The sequence below is a fragment of the Hyla sarda genome, chromosome 5 (assembly GCF_029499605.1).
Source record: "Hyla sarda isolate aHylSar1 chromosome 5, aHylSar1.hap1, whole genome shotgun sequence".
Taxonomy (NCBI): Eukaryota; Metazoa; Chordata; class Amphibia; order Anura; family Hylidae; genus Hyla; species Hyla sarda.
This window is the reverse complement of record NC_079193.1, coordinates 80455849-80474929: the sequence shown is the minus strand read 5'-3', so window position 1 is coordinate 80474929 and position 19081 is coordinate 80455849. Positions and strand designations below refer to the sequence as shown.

Below are 19081 nucleotides of genomic sequence, written 5' to 3'. Positions count from 1 at the left end.
CACTATACCAGGCCAGGAGAGTGCGCGGACTACACTATACCCGGCCAGGCACATGAAAAGTGGAGGAGGAATTAAGCTAATTTCTCCCCATTTCATATCCAATCCCCTCTATTTTATGCAGCATCGTTCCCAGTCAATCCCCGACATCTTTAGAGCGAGCGTGTGCTCCAAGATGGCGGCCTCCCATTCCAGCTCGCCAGCCCCGTGCTCTGATGAGGAAGGCGCTGAATCACGTGAGGACCTCTCTCATGTGGCTATGTTTCGCAATATAAAGTCTATATTCCAGACTGAACTTGCTAAAGCTGTCGCTGACATCACATCTCAGATTCATGACCTGGGACAGAGGGTAGCTGATACAGAGGCTAAGCTGGATGACCAGGTGGATACTGTGGAGGCTGACAGGAGTGATCTTGACGGCCATACCACTCAGCTGCAGGCTCTTGAATATAAATTGGAAGATCTGGAAAATGATTCGCGCAGGGCGAACCTGCGCGTTAGAGGGCTATCTGAGGATATCACTGACCTTCCAAAAGCAGTCTCCGAGCTCTTCTTTGAACTTACCCCTTAGTTGGAGCCTGAGCTGTTGCGGCTGGATCGTATTCACCGTGCATTAGCGAAGCCTAAAAACCCTGAACTGCCGAGGGATGTTATTATGAAACTACATTACCCAGAGGTGAGAGACATTATATTACAAGCTGCACGGAACCTGCCTAATCTACCTGGACTGCCACCGGTAGTACGGCTCTATTCAGATTTGGCCCCGACGACTTTCGTGCGTCGCCGGGATTTCTGCCATGTCACATTGGCTCTGCAAAGGGAAGGGGTGAAGTATCGTTGGGGGTTCCCCTTCTCTCTAACCTTTCAAGTAAACGGCCGCACTCACTCAGTACGAAACCTAGCGGATGCCAGAGCGGCCCTGATCCGCGAGAATATAGCAGTGATAGATCTACCGCCTCTCCCTCCTCGCCCTGGGCGCCCAACCCGTACATGGCAACCGGCAACTATGAACAGCAGATCTACCCCACCTCCTGGACCTTCTGATCGCCCAGCTTGAACTCATTACTGGTTGGTGAACCTCCTATTTCTGACTCTTTAGATCCCTTTTTATTTTTTGTTTTCCCTCTTTCTTTTTATCTTTTACCTGATGGCCATACTATGGCATTCTGGACTTGCTGTGGTGGGACTTTTTATTTCTCTGGACAGATTTTTCTATTTTTCTGCCTCTGCCATTTTCTTTTCTGGTCCCTGGACATGTTTTGTTTGAGTGTCAAGAAGTTTTTCTCCACCCGCAGATTTCTCTCTATTTTTTGCATACCCTCCCTTTTCGGGGAGTCTCGCGGGCTGGCTCTGAGTCGAACTAAGGCGTTCTCTCCACCCAAGGTTGGGTGCTTGGAAGTACGATGGCTCATGCTATGTGGTGGCCTATCTTTCCATGTACTGTGGACTCCTTTTTTCGTTTTCTATTTTATTTAGTTTATGTTTGTTTTTTGTTTGTTGTGGTGTACGCTACGAAGGTTTTCCTGTAGATTATCTCCCTCATTCACTGGTCTAACACCCAGTCGTCCCCTATGTCAGTGTTATCACTAGATATAGAAAAGGCCTTCGACTGTGTCTCTTGGCAATATCTATTCGCGGTTTTGTCCAAATTTGGTTTCTCTGGTCCTTTTGTGCGAATGCTGTCCCATCTTTATTCTAATCCTAAAGCTTTCCTTAAACTCCCCTCTACTTTTGCTCCTCCTATTTCGATCGGCCGTGGCACCCGCCAGGGGTGTCCGCTATCACCAGCTTTGTTTGCCCTGGTTATGGAACCCCTGACGGCCAAGATCAGAGCCCACCCGGACATACGGGGTGTCACCATTGCCTCCTTGGAATATAAGACATCCTTGTTTGCGGATTACCTACTTTTGACTATCACTGAGCCTATGTTGTCTTTACCGAATCTCTTTTTCCCTCCCTGGCTGACCCCCTGAAAGATCTCTTTGCCCATAATTTCAATTTCCAGGACTCTTCTCGTGGCCTGTCTTACCTGGGAGTTAAACTCACCCCCACGGTTTCCTCTCTGTATCGTTGCAATTACACTCCCCTATTTGCTTCCATTCGCTCAGATCTGGAAAAATGGAACTATCCCTATCTCTCTTGGACGGGGCGAATCAATGTAATCAAAATAGTAATTTTACCCAGATTACTCTACTCTACTTGTTTGGCTCCCTCCCAATACCTATTGTGAAACGTGATATCCTCGCATTACAAAAAGATGTGTTTGCTTATATATATATGGGCCTATAAGCGCCCATGCATTGCGAGTTCTATGATGCACTACAATAAGAAAGTGGGGGGCTTGTCGGTCCCCAATTGCCTTAAGTATTATTATGCAGCTAGGATAGCGCAGTTTGCTCTTATTAATCTACCTGCAAATGCTCCCCGTTGGGTTACCTTGGAAAACTCTCTTCTCTACCCATATTCCTATAGTGCATTTATGTGGTCCTCTTGTTCTCTTGCCTTCCTTGGCGCTGGTGGTTCTCTATTCGCTGTCTCTCTGGCGTCAGGTATGCTTTTAGTTCTCTCTTCAATCCCCTGTTTCTCCTCTTCTTCCTATTCTTTCTAATCCACTGTTTCCTCCAGGCCCATCTCCTCACAACTTCTCTTGGTGGGCGCAAAACAAATTACTCCGTCTCCATGACTTGATGGTCAGATGCCAACTGCCCACCTTAAGCGCCTTTCATGTTACACACTTTCCACCTCCTACTGAATTTCTACGCACCAGGCAGGTTTTCTCGTTTCTCCGCTCACAAATGACTGCTTCTACATCCTCACATCCTACTTTTCTTGAGGCATGCATGCTATACACTCCTGATAGACTGGGTATGCTTTACTTGATATATTCCCATTTGAATGCTCCCCTCCCTGACAGCAAACTACGATTTATGGTAGACTGGGAACGAGACTTGGGCACCACCCTGACGTTAACACAATGGAGGGATTGCTGTGCTACTCTAAGACGAGGCAGTTGGCAGGTGTCCTTAATGGAAACTGCATTGAAAGTACTACATAGAACATACTTTGTACCCGCTAAACTACACGCCATTTATCCTTTAGTTTCACCATTGTGTTTCCGGAATTGTGGGATGCGCGGGACACTGTATCATGTATGGTGGGCATGCCCTGAAGTGACTAGATTATGGGATGATCTACTGGATCTTCTAACTTCTTTATTTTCATGCCATATCCCTAGGACACCTGCTTTCTGCTTGTTAGGCACCTCCTAGAATGAAATTTAGCACATTTTGTTTAGTTCAACTGATTCTATTAGCTGCCCGAATTCACATAGCCTCACAATGGAGAAGTCCTGGTCTACAGTTTAATACTGTTGTACAAAGGGTTAACCTTATTATGTTGTACGAGAAAATCGCTACTATAAGAGAGGATTCGGTGGAGCGTTTTGAGGCAGTCTGGGAGCCATGGCTTTAGTCTACTCACTGTCCCAGCATGCAACACTGCTTCTCTCTATATTAACATATTGGGTCCCCTATACCCACCCCGGGTGAACGCTCACAAGCATGCGTTTTTGGCTTTTCTTTGCCTAGGCATATGTGATAGCCTTCCATATTGATACCTGTATGTACACCTACTGTGGATGTTTTCTTTGTACTTGGCCTTGTTGGCCGGTTCACTTGATGTATGATCAGCTATTTGTCATTTTTTCTGCTTACATTATCTTAATAAAAGCTTCATGGTTTGACTGTTAAATTGCTGGGAGACTTCATTCACACTCTCTTCAGTCTGTTCTAAGAGTAGATTTTCTCTAGATTTTCTTAACGAGTGCAACTTCCTTAAAAATAGGAGCCTGCGAAGAAAAGCTTTAAGGGCATCCAACCCAATTCCCAATGAAGTCGAGCCCTTATTCATTTCTAAAAATTCTTTTTTTTAAATTTCTATTTCTGATAAGTCTCCTATTAGTGATTTTATATATGTGTGTATATATGTGTGTATATATATATATATATATATATATATATATATATATATAATATATATATATATGTATATATATATTATTTTTTTTTTTTTTTTTTTTTTTAAGTATTTTTATTTTCAATTTTGCATGAAAACTGTACAACACTACCAACCAGGTAGAAGAGTAATTGGGACAAACAAGCACAAGACAAACAGACACTCACACATGCAAACGTCCATCCCGGCAACCCCAGCCAAATTGCGCCGTGACCACGTGTCTCAGCTGGAGATACCTAAAAAAAAGGCAACCCCAGGGATACCATAGCGATCCTGCAGAGCAGGACAAGAAGGACTCCCCGAGTGCCCCAAAAACCAGCCTCCTGTAACCCAAGCAGGTGAGGTAAATGTACATTCACCCACAAGGGTGCCCTAGGAGAAACCAGCAGGAGCGGAAATTTGCCCGACACCACAGACCACACTTTGGCAACAGTCAGTAAGGGGACAGGAAAAGAAGAGTGAGAGTGGTACCTGTAGAGTGTATTAGTTAGAGCTTCATAAGAACCCATAAGCGCCCCTGCCAGAACCGTTGCTGATTTCAACAAATCCAGATCGAGCCACCACGCTGCATAGACCAATTGGGAAGCAAGAAAATAGTTATACATGTCTGGGGCCGCTAGACCACCATGCCGTTTAGGGGCTTGGAGAAGAGCCCGACCGAGTCTGGGAGACTTACCCTGCCAGTAGAAGAATCCTAGAGCACCGCACGGTGTGTTAAAATATGACCTAGGGGGAATCACGGGCGCTAAGTGAAACCAATAGAGGAATTTAGGAAGGTATATAATTTTGAATAAATTGATCCTGCCCGCCAAGGAGAGAGGGAGGACCACACCTTCAACCGCTCCATAGTGGAGCCCAAAAGAGGGGGTAAATTCAATGATACATAGTCTAGCAGGGACGTAGTCGCCTCCACCCCCAGATATCTAAAGCGGGAAACCACCTGCACCCCTGCCGGAGGATGGGAAGGGAGGGGAACTCCAGGCGAGAGAGCAATTAGAGAGGACTTGGCCCAGTTAATCCGATATGGCACTAAACCGGTCTAGTAAATCTATAAGGGACAGGAGGGAACCCTCGGCGTCCTGCAGGTATACCAGAGTGTCATCAGCATAAAGGGAAACCCTCTCAATAATAGAACCCCTTGGGATACCACAAATATCAGGAGCCCTGTGGATAGCTGCAGCCAGGGGTTCCATCACCAGCGCAAAGAGAAAGGGGGAGAGAGGACACCCCTGCCTCGTCCCCAGGCCAAAAGGAGCAGACACATTCAAGTTAGTACGTACATGAGCCCTAGGGTTATCATAGAGCAACCTAACCCAAGCGCAGAAACGGGGCCCAAACGCACCCAGCACCTCCCAGAGATAAGGCCACAGGACCAAGTCAAATGCCTTATGAATGTCTAAGCTGACAACCACTCCCGAAGGAAAGCCCTCTCCCACAGCCACAATATTGAGCTGTAAACGCTTTACGTTAACATCTGTAGCCCTACCCGGCATAAACCCAGTTTGATCAGGATGAACAACCGAACCAATGAACCCATACAACCGATTGGCCAGTATCCTAGCCAATATCTTAATGTCAACATTCAGTAAGGAGATAGGTCTATAAGAATCCGGGACTAACGGGTCCTTACCAGGCTTGGGAAGCACTACAATCAACGCCTCCCTCATAGAATCCGGGAGAGCGTCAGCTTCGGCCACAGAGCGAAACAGTTGGAGGAGTATAGAGGCCAAACGCTCTTCGTTCATCCTGTACCAATCACCCACCAGCCCATCTAAACCGGGGGTGTTCCCAGAAGGAAGATCCTTAATAGCCTGTTCAACCTCCTCAACGGAGAAGGGGGCATCTAACTCGTCTGCCTGAGAGCGACTAAGCACTGGGAGGGTTAAATCCTTCAGGAAAAAACAGGATCTCTCCCTGACAGTTGGCAGTAGGGGCGGCATATAAGGAGGAGTAGAAGTCCCTAAAAACCTGATTGATCAATAGGGGGTCCGTCAACACCCCCCCCCCCCCAATCTGGGCCCCTGATACTCGGGATAGAAGCAGTAGGGCGGCTAGCTCGAGACAAATACGCCAGCAGTTTACCATTTTTGTCCCCAAATGCAAACAAAGCAGCCTCCCTATCCGCTAGGCGCAACTGAACCCTATCCTTCTGGGCAACCAGCAAAGACCTCTGAGCTTTAGCCCACACCCTCTCATTAACGGGGGAAGGGTCCCGAACGTATGCTGCCTCCAAGCCCCAACCTCCTGCTGCAACCTAACCTCCATGGCAGACCTAAACTTCCTCTGGCCCGCAACCCCTGCTATAAAGGCACCCCTAATCGTATTAGTGATTTTTAAACAGAAGTAATTTACAAATCTGTTTAACTTTCTGGAGCCTGTTAATTTGAAAAAAATATTTTCCACCGGAGTACCCCTTTAAAATGTGACACTGGTTACTCTGCACAAGGACAAATGAACAGCCACAACCGAAACATGGTAGGTGGAGGGCCCTGTTAAGGTTTTTACATTACATACATACAGGCTCATGGATTAATGAAAAAGCTGAAATTTTGCCCATGTTGGTGCATGCATTTTAGTTGTGTTAATGAGTTTTTTTTCAGCTTGAGGCCTAGAGTATTTGGTTTAGTTATATACATAGGTACCCTAACAGAATTATGAAAATAAAAACTGCCTTTATGGGTCGTACATGTAAATGTAAAATGCTGTGATTACAGGGACCAATGTAACTAAATATATTTGAATTACTGTTTTTGTCATAAATTTTTAGTTTTTTTTTTACTAATTCTGTTTTGCAGGCTCTGTGTATGTGGCTATCCTCGGCAACATGCAAGAAAATATACAGGAATTAAGAATAGGATACCTGTGTCCTCAGAGTTTATGGTGCAGCTACTGACTGGCATTTACTACTCGTTGTAAGATTGTTTATTATATTTTCATGGATTCTATGAGGAATAATTATTATTATTATTTACATCATATTTGGTGTACTGGTGGAATAAGGCTTGTTTTTTTTTTTTTTAGTTTGTCTTTCAAATTATTTCCAATTTTTGATATAGTAATTGTTTCATAGAGTTGGGTTGATATACAAAGAACATTTCATAAAGACCTTAATCATCTTCCAAGGTGATGTTATAAGTGACTGTCACCTGCATCAGTACCATGAACATTTGTATGTCATATCTCACCTTGCTGTCGATATTAGAGTTTTGTAGGGTCCTGTAAACTTGTTCCCTTTGCTGGACCCTGCACAGACTTCGGTAAGTATTGTGCATTACATGGAAGAGTTCTGCCAGTGTACTGTAGAGAAAATTGTATTGTCAGAATAAGGACTGGATGCGTTATAGCTGTGGCATGTTGCAAAGTCCATAGGCAAAGTAAAAACCTAAAATGAAATGTTTTCGTGTTTTTGCTTTTTCTGTTAGAAAAAAAAATGGTAATGTAGGGATTGGGAGAGGGATGTGGAATTTGTGGCTAGGGAAGTTGCTTTGCATGCTCTCTGCACTGTGGAGAGTGCCGGAGATACATTTTATGGAGGGAAGATGCAAATGTTGTGTAAGACAACAATAGTAAAATGTAGTGTTATTACATCCTTTGGTATGGATAAACCTTGGCTTACTTAAAGGGGTACTCCTGTGGAAAACTTTTTCTTTTTAAATCAACTGGTGCCAGAAAGTTAAACAGATTTGTAAGTCATTTCTATTAAAAATCTTAATCCTTCCAGTACTACTTAGGGGCTGTATACTAAAGAGAAATCCAAAAAAGAAATGCATTTCCTCTGATGTCATGACCACAGTGCTTTCTGCTGACCTCTGCTGTCCATTTTAGGAACTGTCCAGAGCAGGAGAAAATCCCCAAAGCAAACATATGTTACTCTGGACAGTTCCTAAAATGGACTGCAGAGGTCAGCAGAGAGCACTGTGGTCAGGACATCAGAGGAAATGCATTTCTTTTTTGGATTTCTCTTTAGTATGCAGCCCCTAAAAAGTACTGGAAGGATTAAGATTTTTTAATAGAAAGTGATTTACAAATCTGTTTAACTTTCTGGCACCAGTTGATTTAAAAAAAAAAAAAAAAAAGTTTTCCACGGGAGTACCCCTTTCATTTTTACACTGCAAAAATGTAGAGCTTACCCCCAAATAGATTAATTAAAATCCTATTTTATTAAGCATAATTATTATAAAACAGAGAGCTGTACAGACAGGATCTACCAATGAAAAACAGTTGGCGCATGGGGTTCTTATATCACAAAGCACTCTATATGGATATTATCAATGTATCACAAGAACATTTTTCAAAATATCATATGCACCTTATTGATTAATTAATGCAGTTTAAATCTGTTAGTGTGCCCGAAAATTTCTGGGCCCACTCCTGAAAATCTCAGGTAGGTACCTCAACCTGCTGCAGTACTACATAACATTAAAGTGCATATACATATAAAGTGCCAAAAGCATCCTCACCCATAGTAACTAGGAACCGCTCTGCTCCACTACCCCAACAGCTGCTGTTTCGTCACCTTCCTCAGGGGGCTACAATCAATGTAGCCTCTTGAGGAAGGCAAGGAAACATCAGCTGTTGGGGGTAGTAGAGCAGAGCGGTTCCTAGTTACTATGGTTGAGGATGCTTTTGGCACTTGTAAGCTCTACATTTTCCTTGTAAACTCTACATTTTTTTTCAGTGTAAAATGTATAGAAGTTGAGTACTTAGTACTTAGAGTAAGGCCAGAAGGACATATTTAATTCAAATAAGATTGAAATATGATAAAGATACATGTCCTGGAGGACCTTTTTGTGTATTTTTACTTAATTTTTAGTATAGTGTTAAAGGGGTACTCCACCCCTAGACATCTTACATAGTTACATAGTTAGTACGGTCGAAAAAAGACATATGTCCATCAAGTTCAACCAGGGAATTGAAGGGTAGGGGTGTGGCGCGATATTGGGGAAGGGATGGGATTTTATATTTCTTCAAAGGATAGGGGATAAGATGTCTGATCGCGGGGGGGACCCCAGCAATATAGCATGCAGCACCCACCTGTTACTGCTCCGGAAGCGCTGGAGGATCTGGCTCCCGACCACGGGGACGAAAGATTGTGATGTCACGATTCCTCCCCCGTGTGACTCCACGTCCCGCCCCCTCAATGCAAGTTTATGGGAGGGGGTGTGACGACTGTCACGCCCCCTCCCATAGACTTGCATTGAGGGGGCGGGGCGTGACATCACACGGGGCGGAGTCGTGACGTCACGATCTTCCGTCCCCGTGGTCGGGAGCCAAACACATGTATAAGAACGTCTACACATAACGTCTATATTTCCATATTGTTTATAGAAGAGTGTGCGCCTTTTTTCTCTCATTTTGCAGTTTGTGCATCTTGTCCCTGACAGGGATGTGATATATAGCACAGTACTGAGACTTATAAGTGTTCGGTATCAAAGTTGTTGAATTTCACTTTGCCATTGACTTTCCACAATGTAAAGATTATTGCAAAGCCTTATGTCTCTCATATAAAATAAGAGGCTGAAGTCGGAAACGGTATTAAAGGGTTTGTACATGTTATTCATATAAGACGAAAAACTTTTTTGTAATAAAAATGTGCTTGTTGGCAACGATGAAGCCTTATTTGAAAGCTTTGCCATCTCTAGCTGTTCCAGGTATCACTAGTCATGACGGCTGCACATAGGGGGAGATTTATCCAAACCTGTGCAGAGGAAGAGTGGTGCAGTTGCCCATAGCAACCAATCAGATTGCTTCTTTCATTTTCCACAGGCCTCTAAAGAGGCCTGTGGAAAATGAAAGAAGCAATCTGATTGGTTGCTATGGGCAACTGCACCACTCTTCCTCTGCACAGGTTTTGATAAATCTCCCCCATAGAGTTTATAACGTATGTCTGTTTTTGTATATTCACACATTTACTGCTGATAATCTGCACTTTTTTTTAAGGTAACTACATTTTAACTACTGCATATAGATAGCAATCTGTTCCAGAATAATTAATAGATCAGATTTCATATCAATGATGTAAGGGCATGCAAGTAAAGATCTCAGAAAGGAAGTATTGAAACCATGGCAACCAGTATGCACAGGTACCCATGGCCATAGATGGTAGCGTTAAAGCCATTAGGAAATCTGTGATTACAGTACTACACCCACCTGACTACTTTTTTTTTTTCATCGTTGCTAATCTAACCAAGGCCATATGCAAGGGGGCGAAGAACTGATCGCGTTCGGTGTAAATTGTGTCTCAGACGTTCTATACTAAAGTTAACCTCAGTTAACTATTTGACGCCAATGAGCGATTTCTTCAGCACATTAGGTATATGCCATAAGGAATTAAATTAGAAATGCTGACATTCTGTATATACTACAGTTTAGCCTAGGGCTATGTCTTGCAGCCAAAGTTCATAGTATCGCTCTTTTCTTGATCAAAGCCATTAAAAATAAATGTTTGCTTTGCAACACACACATTGCTGCGATTGCAACCCAAAATCCATCCTAGATGAATTTCTGGGGAAAGTTGGGTGATGGTAATAGGATCCGGGGTTTTTCCGTTTTTGCATTTTTGTTTTTTTCCTCGTTAGCTTTAAAAATTCATAACTCTTAAAATTTTGCACCTAAAAATCCATATGATTGCTTATTTTTTGCGCCACCAATTCTACTTCTACTGTAATGATGTCAGTCATTTTACCCAAAAATCGACGGCGAAATGGAAAAAAAAAATCATTGTGAGAGAAAATTGAAAAAAAAAAATACGCCATTTTGTAATTTTGGGGGGATTCTGTTTCTACACAGTAAATTTTTCGGTAAAAATGACACCTTCTCTTTATTCTGTAGGTCCGTACGATTAAAATGATATCCTACATATATAGGTTTGATTTTGTCGTACTTCTGGAAAAAATCATAACTACATGCAGGAAAATGTATACGTTTAAAATTGTCATCTTCTGACCCCTATAACTTTTTAATTTTTCCATGTATGGGGCGGTATGAGGGCTAATTTTTTGCACCGTGATCTGAAGTTTTTAGCAGTACCATTTTTGTATTGATCGGACTTTTTGATCACTTTTTATTCATTTTTTTATGATATAAAAAGTGACCAAAAATACGCTATTTTGGACTTTGGAATGTCGCGTACACCATTAAACGTGCGATTTAATTAATGATATATTTTTATAATTCGGACATTTCTGCGGCAATACCACATATGTTTATTTTTATTTACACTGGTTATTTTAAATGGGAAAAGGGGGGTGATTCAAACTTTTACTATTTTTCATTATTCATTTTTTTTTCCACTTTTTTTTGCAGTGTTCTAGCTCCCATAGGGACCTATAACACTGCACACACTGATCTTTTACATTGATCAATGGTTTCTCATAGGAAACCATTGATCAGTGATTCTGCTGCTTGGCTGCTCATGCCTGGATCTCAGGCACTGAGCAGTCATTCGGCGATCGGACAGCGAGGAGGCAGGTAGGGACCGTCCGGCTGTCTTGTAAGCTGTTCGGGATGCCGCAATTTCGCGGCGGCGATCCTGAACAGCTCCCTGAGCTAACCGGCAACATTTTAGTTTCACTTTAGACGCGGCGATCAACTTTGAACGCCGCGTCTATAGGGTTAATAGCACATGGCACCGCAATCGCGTTATAGAACGGGAGCGGACTCATGACTTACATGTACGTCATGGGTCCTGAAGGGGTTAAAGGGAAACTGGCAGCAGCATCACTTGCACTAACCGGATTATACAGTGTAATGCGAGTGATACCGTTTCAAAATCTGTTCCAGAGATATATAAAAAAAAAAATACAGATATAAAGAAAAAAATCCAATATGCAAATGATCTTCTTAGTGCATTTGGGGGTGTTCCCCAACCTCTTGGTGCACCATTCTAGCTGCCCACACTGTCCTGGTGATGCAGCCACCTAAATAAGTAGGTCTATAAGTCAGCTTCTGGGTGTAGCAGCGTTGAGGCGCATGCTCACTGCTCGCAACAGATGTGCTAAAGATAGTAAGATAAATATTTTTTAGGGAGGCTGTATCACAGGGCCAGTGTGGGTGAGCAGAACAGCCAGGGGCCTTAGGAACAGCTCGTGAGCACCAAGAAGAGAATTTTTATATTAGGATTTTCTACATATTTCGGGAAAGACCCAATCGATTTTAAAAAGGACTCCTGCATTAGGATCAGAATCATCCACCTTATATAACTGGGTTAGTGTATGTTGTAGTGTTGCTGTCAGTTTCCATTTAAAGGGTATTTCCATTTCAGTATGTTATTTCCTTTTAGCAGCATAGGGTATAACCACATGCTGATCAGCGGGGGTTCACCTGTAGAACAGAAGTTAAATGTCCCCAAGAATTGAGTTCACCACGAATGCATAACCATTGCTCTATTCATTGTTTATGGGGCTTCTGAACATTGCCGAGTTCCAGCAGTCAGACTCCCCACCGGTCAGCATATTATCCCCAATCCTGTGCATAGGGGATAACGTGAAGAGATAGAAATACCTCCTTAAATGTTGCAACATGTCCATATTCACTTCAACTTGCTGAAATACTGGCAGCCTGACACTGCTATCTATTGCATGCAACCCATGCTGAGGCTACAGTCGCCATGTAACCCTAGCCGAAGGCATATTTCCTGAAATCTAAAACCTTTCAGAGTATTGATCTCATTGTGTATGATAAAACTGCCAAACTTGTCAAAAATCTAAAGTCTTACCTTTCATGTATTTATATTCCAGTTATATTTAGTTCTTTTGCAACCTAAGCAAAATGGAATCGAATGAAAGATGGAATATGAATTTGGATCAATCTGTGCTAAATTTGTGTTTTTCTCCTCTCGCTTGGTACAAGTAATATTAAAACAGCAGATGACCTATTCCTTCCAGGATTTCTGAAATATATTCTTGTCCCTTTTAGCTACAATGGAGAATGGGATGCAGCACGTAGAGCACTGGATGATGTTCTATACAGGGCACAGCTGGAATTATTCCCAGAACCGCTACTGGTAAGTGTATGGATTAAGGGATTATTCTACTTGTAGGAACACATGTTTAATCCATGGTGCCATCAGTTCTTCATGGCAACAACATATCTGCAAGCTCCACAACATTCTGGATAGTCACATGTGTAATTCTGTTATGCTGTGAACATAAAATCTGGTCATTTTGAGCATTGTTTTATTTCCCACCTCAGGTTGCCAATGCAATAAAGGCTTCATTACCTCAAGGAGCTATTAAAGGAACTAAGGGAGGCACTAAATGTATCCAAGTTGAAATTGCCCCAACTTCGTCCAGGATATCTAGAAATGCTGTGACCAGTATGTCTATCCGAGGTCATCGGTGGAAGAGGAATGGTGAGACTCTATATTTTTGTTTTGTTTTCAGTGCACGGTTCCATGATGGGGTGCTGTAGGGTTTGTGTGGATTCTGAGAGGTCAACTAAAACATTTTTTATGTACTCAAGTAGAAAACACATGGTGCACATTTACAATCTTGCACAATGATCCAATTGCTTCTCAGCATAATTTCAAAAACTAACAGGTTGTTAGTATATACCTTTTGATCAAAAAGTATAAGCCCACTCGCTACGTCAAGGCCACCTATTTAGAGTGGGTCCCTAACGTCCCTCGCATAAAATGGCGTAGCACTGGGCGGCGATCACCACCGCCGTGACACCAGTGCCCACAGGGGGAACGACCCACTGGCAGAGCGGCCCCAACACCACTCAAACCAGTCCATGGGTCGCACCCGCCCGCAGACACTGCGCCACGGCAGCAACGGACGCCGCACAGCACCACACCAGTGTGAACAGGATGTTATAGCACACTTACCATGCTCTCCCAGTCAGACTGGAAGGCTGTCAGGAAAGAAAAGGCCCATGTGTAGCTAACTACTACTTATATAGGGTTGGGCTGAGGGGGTGGGGAAGAGTGCAGACAACATGTTCAAACAAAAAAAAAAAAAAAAAGAGGATAGAAAACACAATGTGTACTCAAGTAGAAAACAGGCATGGTGCACATCTACAATCTTGCACAATGATCCAATTGTTTCTCAGCATAATTTCAAAAACTAACAGGTTGTTAGTATATACGTTTTGATCAAAAAGTACAAAGCCCACTCGCCACGTCAATGCCACATTTTTTACTTCAATGTAAATACAAATGTCTGACATATAATACATTGAAAAACTATCTTTGGGGAAGGAATTACAGAATTATTTCCAGTTCGAGAAACGTCCTCAGGAAGTGGTGAGGATCTGGAGATTTTGTCTGGATCTCCTGGATGATCATATTCATCTCTCACAGATATGACATGCGTTACACTTGTAAGGGAACAGGTCAGACTTCTATTAACTGCTCCATTTTTTCTACGCTTCTTACTAAACACACGAGCCTATAGCATTTCCCATATCACTTGCGAACCACTTTTTATCAGTCAGTTGTATACTGCATATACTCGAGTATAAGCCTAGTTTTTCAGCACAATTTTTCATGCTGAAAACACCCCCCTCGGCTTATACTCGAGTGAACTCTCAGTGAACTCGCTGTCAATCCCTTCTCAGTGGTCTTCAACCTGCAGACCTCCAGATGTTGCAAAACTACAACTCCCAGCATGCCCGGACAGCCATCGTCTGTCCGGGCATACTGGGAGTTGTAGTTCTGAAACCTCTGGAGGTCCGCAGGTTGAAGACCACTGTGGCCTTCGTCATCATCCAGACCCCCCCCCCCCTTTAGTTTTCTACTCAGCTCCCCTCGGTGGGAAGGAAGGGTGAGCTGGTCCGGGCCGTCTATGCTGCAGGGACTGTCCGGTGGGGAGGGTTAGTCGTTCCGGGCTGTCCTTTTTCACCGGGGGGCCCACTTCTCCACTCCGGGCCCGGCCCCAGACTAGTGACGTTGCCTTAACGACGCACAGGGACGTTCATGCGCAGCCTCCCTGTGCATGAACGTCCCTGTGCGTCGTTGTCAAGGCAACGTCACTAGTCCTAAGCCGGGCCCGGAGCAGGGAAGAGGCCCCCCGGTGAAAAAGGACAGCCCGGAACGACTATCCCTCCCCACCGGACGGTCCCTGCAGCATAGATGGCCTGGACCAGCTCACCCTTCCTTCCCACCGAAGGGAGGTGAGTAGAAAACTAAAGGGGAGGGGGGGGAAGTCTTCAACAGCTGATGGCTGTCCGGGCAAGCTGGGAGTTGTAGTTTTGCAACATCTGGAGGTACGCAGGTTGAAGACCACTGATGAAGGGATTGACAGGTGGTGATGATGAAGGGGGGAGGGGGGGGAGGATGACGGGGGTCTGGATGATGACATGGGGGGGATGATGTATTTCCCACCCTAGGCTTATTCCTGGGTTTTTGGGGTGAAATTAGGGGCCTTGGATTATATTCGAGTTGGCTTATACTCGAGTATATACGGTAACTATGAAACCTATTAGCAAAAACCATTGATCTTTGAAATGCAAGATCTTCATAATGAATCTTCTCCTAGAAACGGCAGAAACCTGCAAAAATAGGTGATGCTGCCACTTCTCCAAAAGCCTTCTTTTTCGCTACATATAGGATATTTTAACTTATTGCAAACATTTGACCTGAATTCTCAAAAAAGAGAGGGCGGAGTCACTATTAATCATAAAAAATATACTTTATTGATGTGCATTAAAAGACATGATTATGCAATATAAAATTTCACATGAAAGGGAGAATCTCCGCTGATAGGAGAAAAAGGGGCTTCACTCCAGAAGGTCCACATCACAAAAAATCACATTAATAATATAGAAATGACTGTTCTTCATATTGCAATATTACCTTTTTCTCCTATCAGTGGAGATTCTCCCTTTCATGATAAATTTTATATTACATAATGTCTTTTAATGCACATCAATAAAGTATATTTTTTATGATTAGTAGTGACTCCGCCCTCTTTTTTTGTGAATTTGTGTATTTTGGAGTACATATTAGGCCATATATTAGTATAATGTAGAGAACTTGCAGCTACGTATCACATTAGAACCATTGTTTTGAATTGCCCTTTTTTGATTATTATCATTTGTTTTTTATAACTGTTTTTTTTTTATTAAAGAATTTTTCTTTAAAACAGATATTTGAGAATAAGAAAATAAAAGTACATAGAATAATAAACAGTCATTACATATTAAAAAGACCAGGTTACAATATGATAACATAGATCCGGCTGTAAAGATGTTGTAAAGTCCAGATTATTTCAGGTCGGCTCTGTGAGTATCCGGGGAAGACCCCACATCAGAGACATGAAGCTTAGATAAAAGCCGTTATCTAACAGATAATAAAGAATGAAGCGAGGATAATATAGAGGATACTAATAATATCTCTTTACTCCGGATCCATTACACCTCAGCTTATGGTCAATAATCCAGGCAATATGCAATGAAGAAGATATAAAATAATGTAAAAAAAAAACAGGAGGTAAAAAGTTTGTAAGAGGTAGAAAGTTAAGAGAAAAAGACAGGTAAGTATGGAAGATAAAGATAAAGAGACGGATAAGTAGGGAAGATAAAGAGAATAAAGAAGTATGGATATTAACATTTGACCCTTTAGAATTGTCATAGCTAAAGAGTACCAGTAATGATTTCATGTGCAGAATCAGGTTTCATTTCAATATGGGGCAGAGTCGGAAACTACTTAAATTATTGTAGCCCCTTACTTCCTCCCTGCTAAGAAGAGTAAAAAATGAGTGAGCTCCATCAATAGAAACATAGCTAAATTATTTTACCAAAATAGAATTGCAAGGGGATTGTTCGTGTGTGAAAGAGGAGTTCATAGCTTATAGAATCCTGTTATGAGTCTTGGTGCTGATTCAAGCACGCAGTGTAAGGGGAGAGGGAAACGGCGGCATATATAAGGGCTTGTCCACATCACCACGAGTATACATGCACAGGCTCTGTTGGTTTTAATAGCCCGATATATTAAATGTATAAACCAGTATTGACTCTGGCTCAAAAAAGCAACACAGCAAGCTTTTGTTTTTAAGGAAGTACACGTAGTTGACTGGGAATATAAAAGTCAATGGGGCCTGTGCCTGTCTACATGTATACGTCTGCATACCTTTTTGACAGCTTGCCAACATACTGTATACTTGCCATGCATGGCAAAATTGTGATCTGAACTCCTGTTTAACTTAAGCAAGCAAGCTTTTAACCTGTTAAGGTCGCAGGGTGTACGTGTACGTCCTGCGCCCGGTCCTGGTCTATAACACTGATCCCGTGTCATAGCGGATCGGTCCCTGCAGCTAATGAAAGCCAGGACCTGGGCTAATAGCATGCGGCACTGATCGTTGTGCCGGTCGCTATTAACCCTTTAGATGTGGCGTTCAATGTTGATGGCCGCGTCTAAAGTGACAAAAATACACTCCTGGCAGCTCAGTTGGGCTGATTGGGACCATTGCGGTGAAATCGCAATGTCCCGATCAGCGAGAACGCGAGTTGAGGGTCCGTTACCTGCCTCTGGCACATCCGATCGGCGATTGATTGCTCCAAGCCTGAAAACCAGGCTTGAGCACTCAACCGCCAATAACACTGATCATTGCCATCTATTTTAATGCATGGCAGTGATCTGTGTAGAAGATCAGTATGTGCAGTGTTATAGCCACTAGAGGAGGCTATAACACTGCGAAAAAAGTTTATAAAAATCCTTTAACCCCTTCTCTAATAAAATTAAGAATCGCGCCCCCTTTTCGAAAATGTCCGAACTATAAAATTATTTTGTTAAACCAACACGGTTAATAGCGTACATGCCAAAAAATCCAAAAGTCATGAAAAAATTTATAAAAAGCGATCAAAAAGTCCGATAAATACAAAAAAGATACTGCTAAAAACTTCAGATCACGGTGCAAAAAAGGAGCCCTCATACTGTGCCATACGCGGAAAAATAGTTATAGGGGGCAAAAGATGACAATTTTAAATGTATTCATTTTCTTGCATGTAGTTATGATTTTTTCCAGAAGTATGACAAAATCAAACCTATGGAAGTAGGATATCATTTTAATCATATGGACCTACAGAATAAAGAAAAGGTGTTATTTTTACCAAAAAATGCACTGCGTAGAAACAAAAGCCTCAAAATTTTAAATTTTTTTTCCGTTTCACCATGGATTTTTTTGTAAAATGACTGTCACTGCAAAGTAGAATTGGTGGCACAAAAAAGGCATAATATGGAATTTTAGGTGCAAAATTGAAAGGGTTATGATTTTTAAAAGGTAAAGAGGAAAAAACGAAAGTACAAAAACTGAGAACTTAAGGGGTTAAAGATGTTGACTAGACAGCAGCTGTACTGTATCATGGCAGACAATGATAATTTTCTGATGGGGGAAGAAATAGGGGTTCACGGCACAAGCTACTAAGCATGCAAGAGAAAATCTTCGCATGTGCTGCACAGGAGGAAATATGAACTCTGAAGTTATCATTGCAGGTACTCTTATATGCCCTTCTCCAATCCCATCCCCCAAACAAGAAGTCACAATTTCCATACACATTTTAGAACAGAGAACCATTATATTAATATGTTCCTATTCAATATAAAATCACAATAAATATACCTCTATTTTCCTAGCATTAGTGCACTTAGTAGGGCGCTGTTGTTTTGAAACAGAAAAGAGCATCACTTAACCTTAATAGAATAGCATAATAGGAGTTGTTAAAATTGATCGGTTTCCGTACCCTTCCTGATGTGGTGTAGCAGAGTCACTTATCGAGTGATAATTCAGCAATGTGTTATTTAATTCAGGCAAAATGTAATAGATGTCTGTGGTTAGAAAAGCAGTTCACTGTATGAAACTGCTTGTTATGTGTCTACATTATGGGCTGGAGGAAGTGGAAATTTTCCTTACTGATCAGTGGTGATAAAGACTACAGGGTTCCTCCTCATTGCTGCAAAAAATGGCTACACATTTATACCACAAAAGAACATTATGAACATATATGTTCTGCAGGTAGATAGATATAAAAACAAACACAAAAGAAATCTGATTTGGCAGATACATTAATGTTCACGGACAAAGCTCTAACAAATCTGTCTGTACGTTACATCCTGCCTTCAGGCTGTGAT

General features: G+C 42.3%; 1 protein-coding gene across 9 annotated transcripts in view; it reads left to right on the top strand.

Annotated features, from left to right (window-relative positions):
• Positions 1–19081, top strand: part of HYCC1 (hyccin PI4KA lipid kinase complex subunit 1) — a 369003-nt gene that overhangs the window by 314639 nt on the left and 35283 nt on the right. For 7 of the 9 annotated variants that reach the window (XM_056519767.1, XM_056519768.1, XM_056519766.1 and 4 more), the window contains 3 exons: positions 6807–6923; positions 12928–13015; positions 13204–13631. In XM_056519767.1, coding sequence (XP_056375742.1) covers positions 6807–6923; positions 12928–13015; positions 13204–13422 — 424 coding nt within the window. In that variant the 3' untranslated portion in view covers positions 13423–13631. Of the gene's footprint in view, positions 1–6806; positions 6924–9653; positions 9663–12927; positions 13016–13203; positions 13632–19081 lie in introns of those variants that run through there. The other 2 variants (XM_056519764.1, XM_056519772.1) reach the window with 2 other exon arrangements.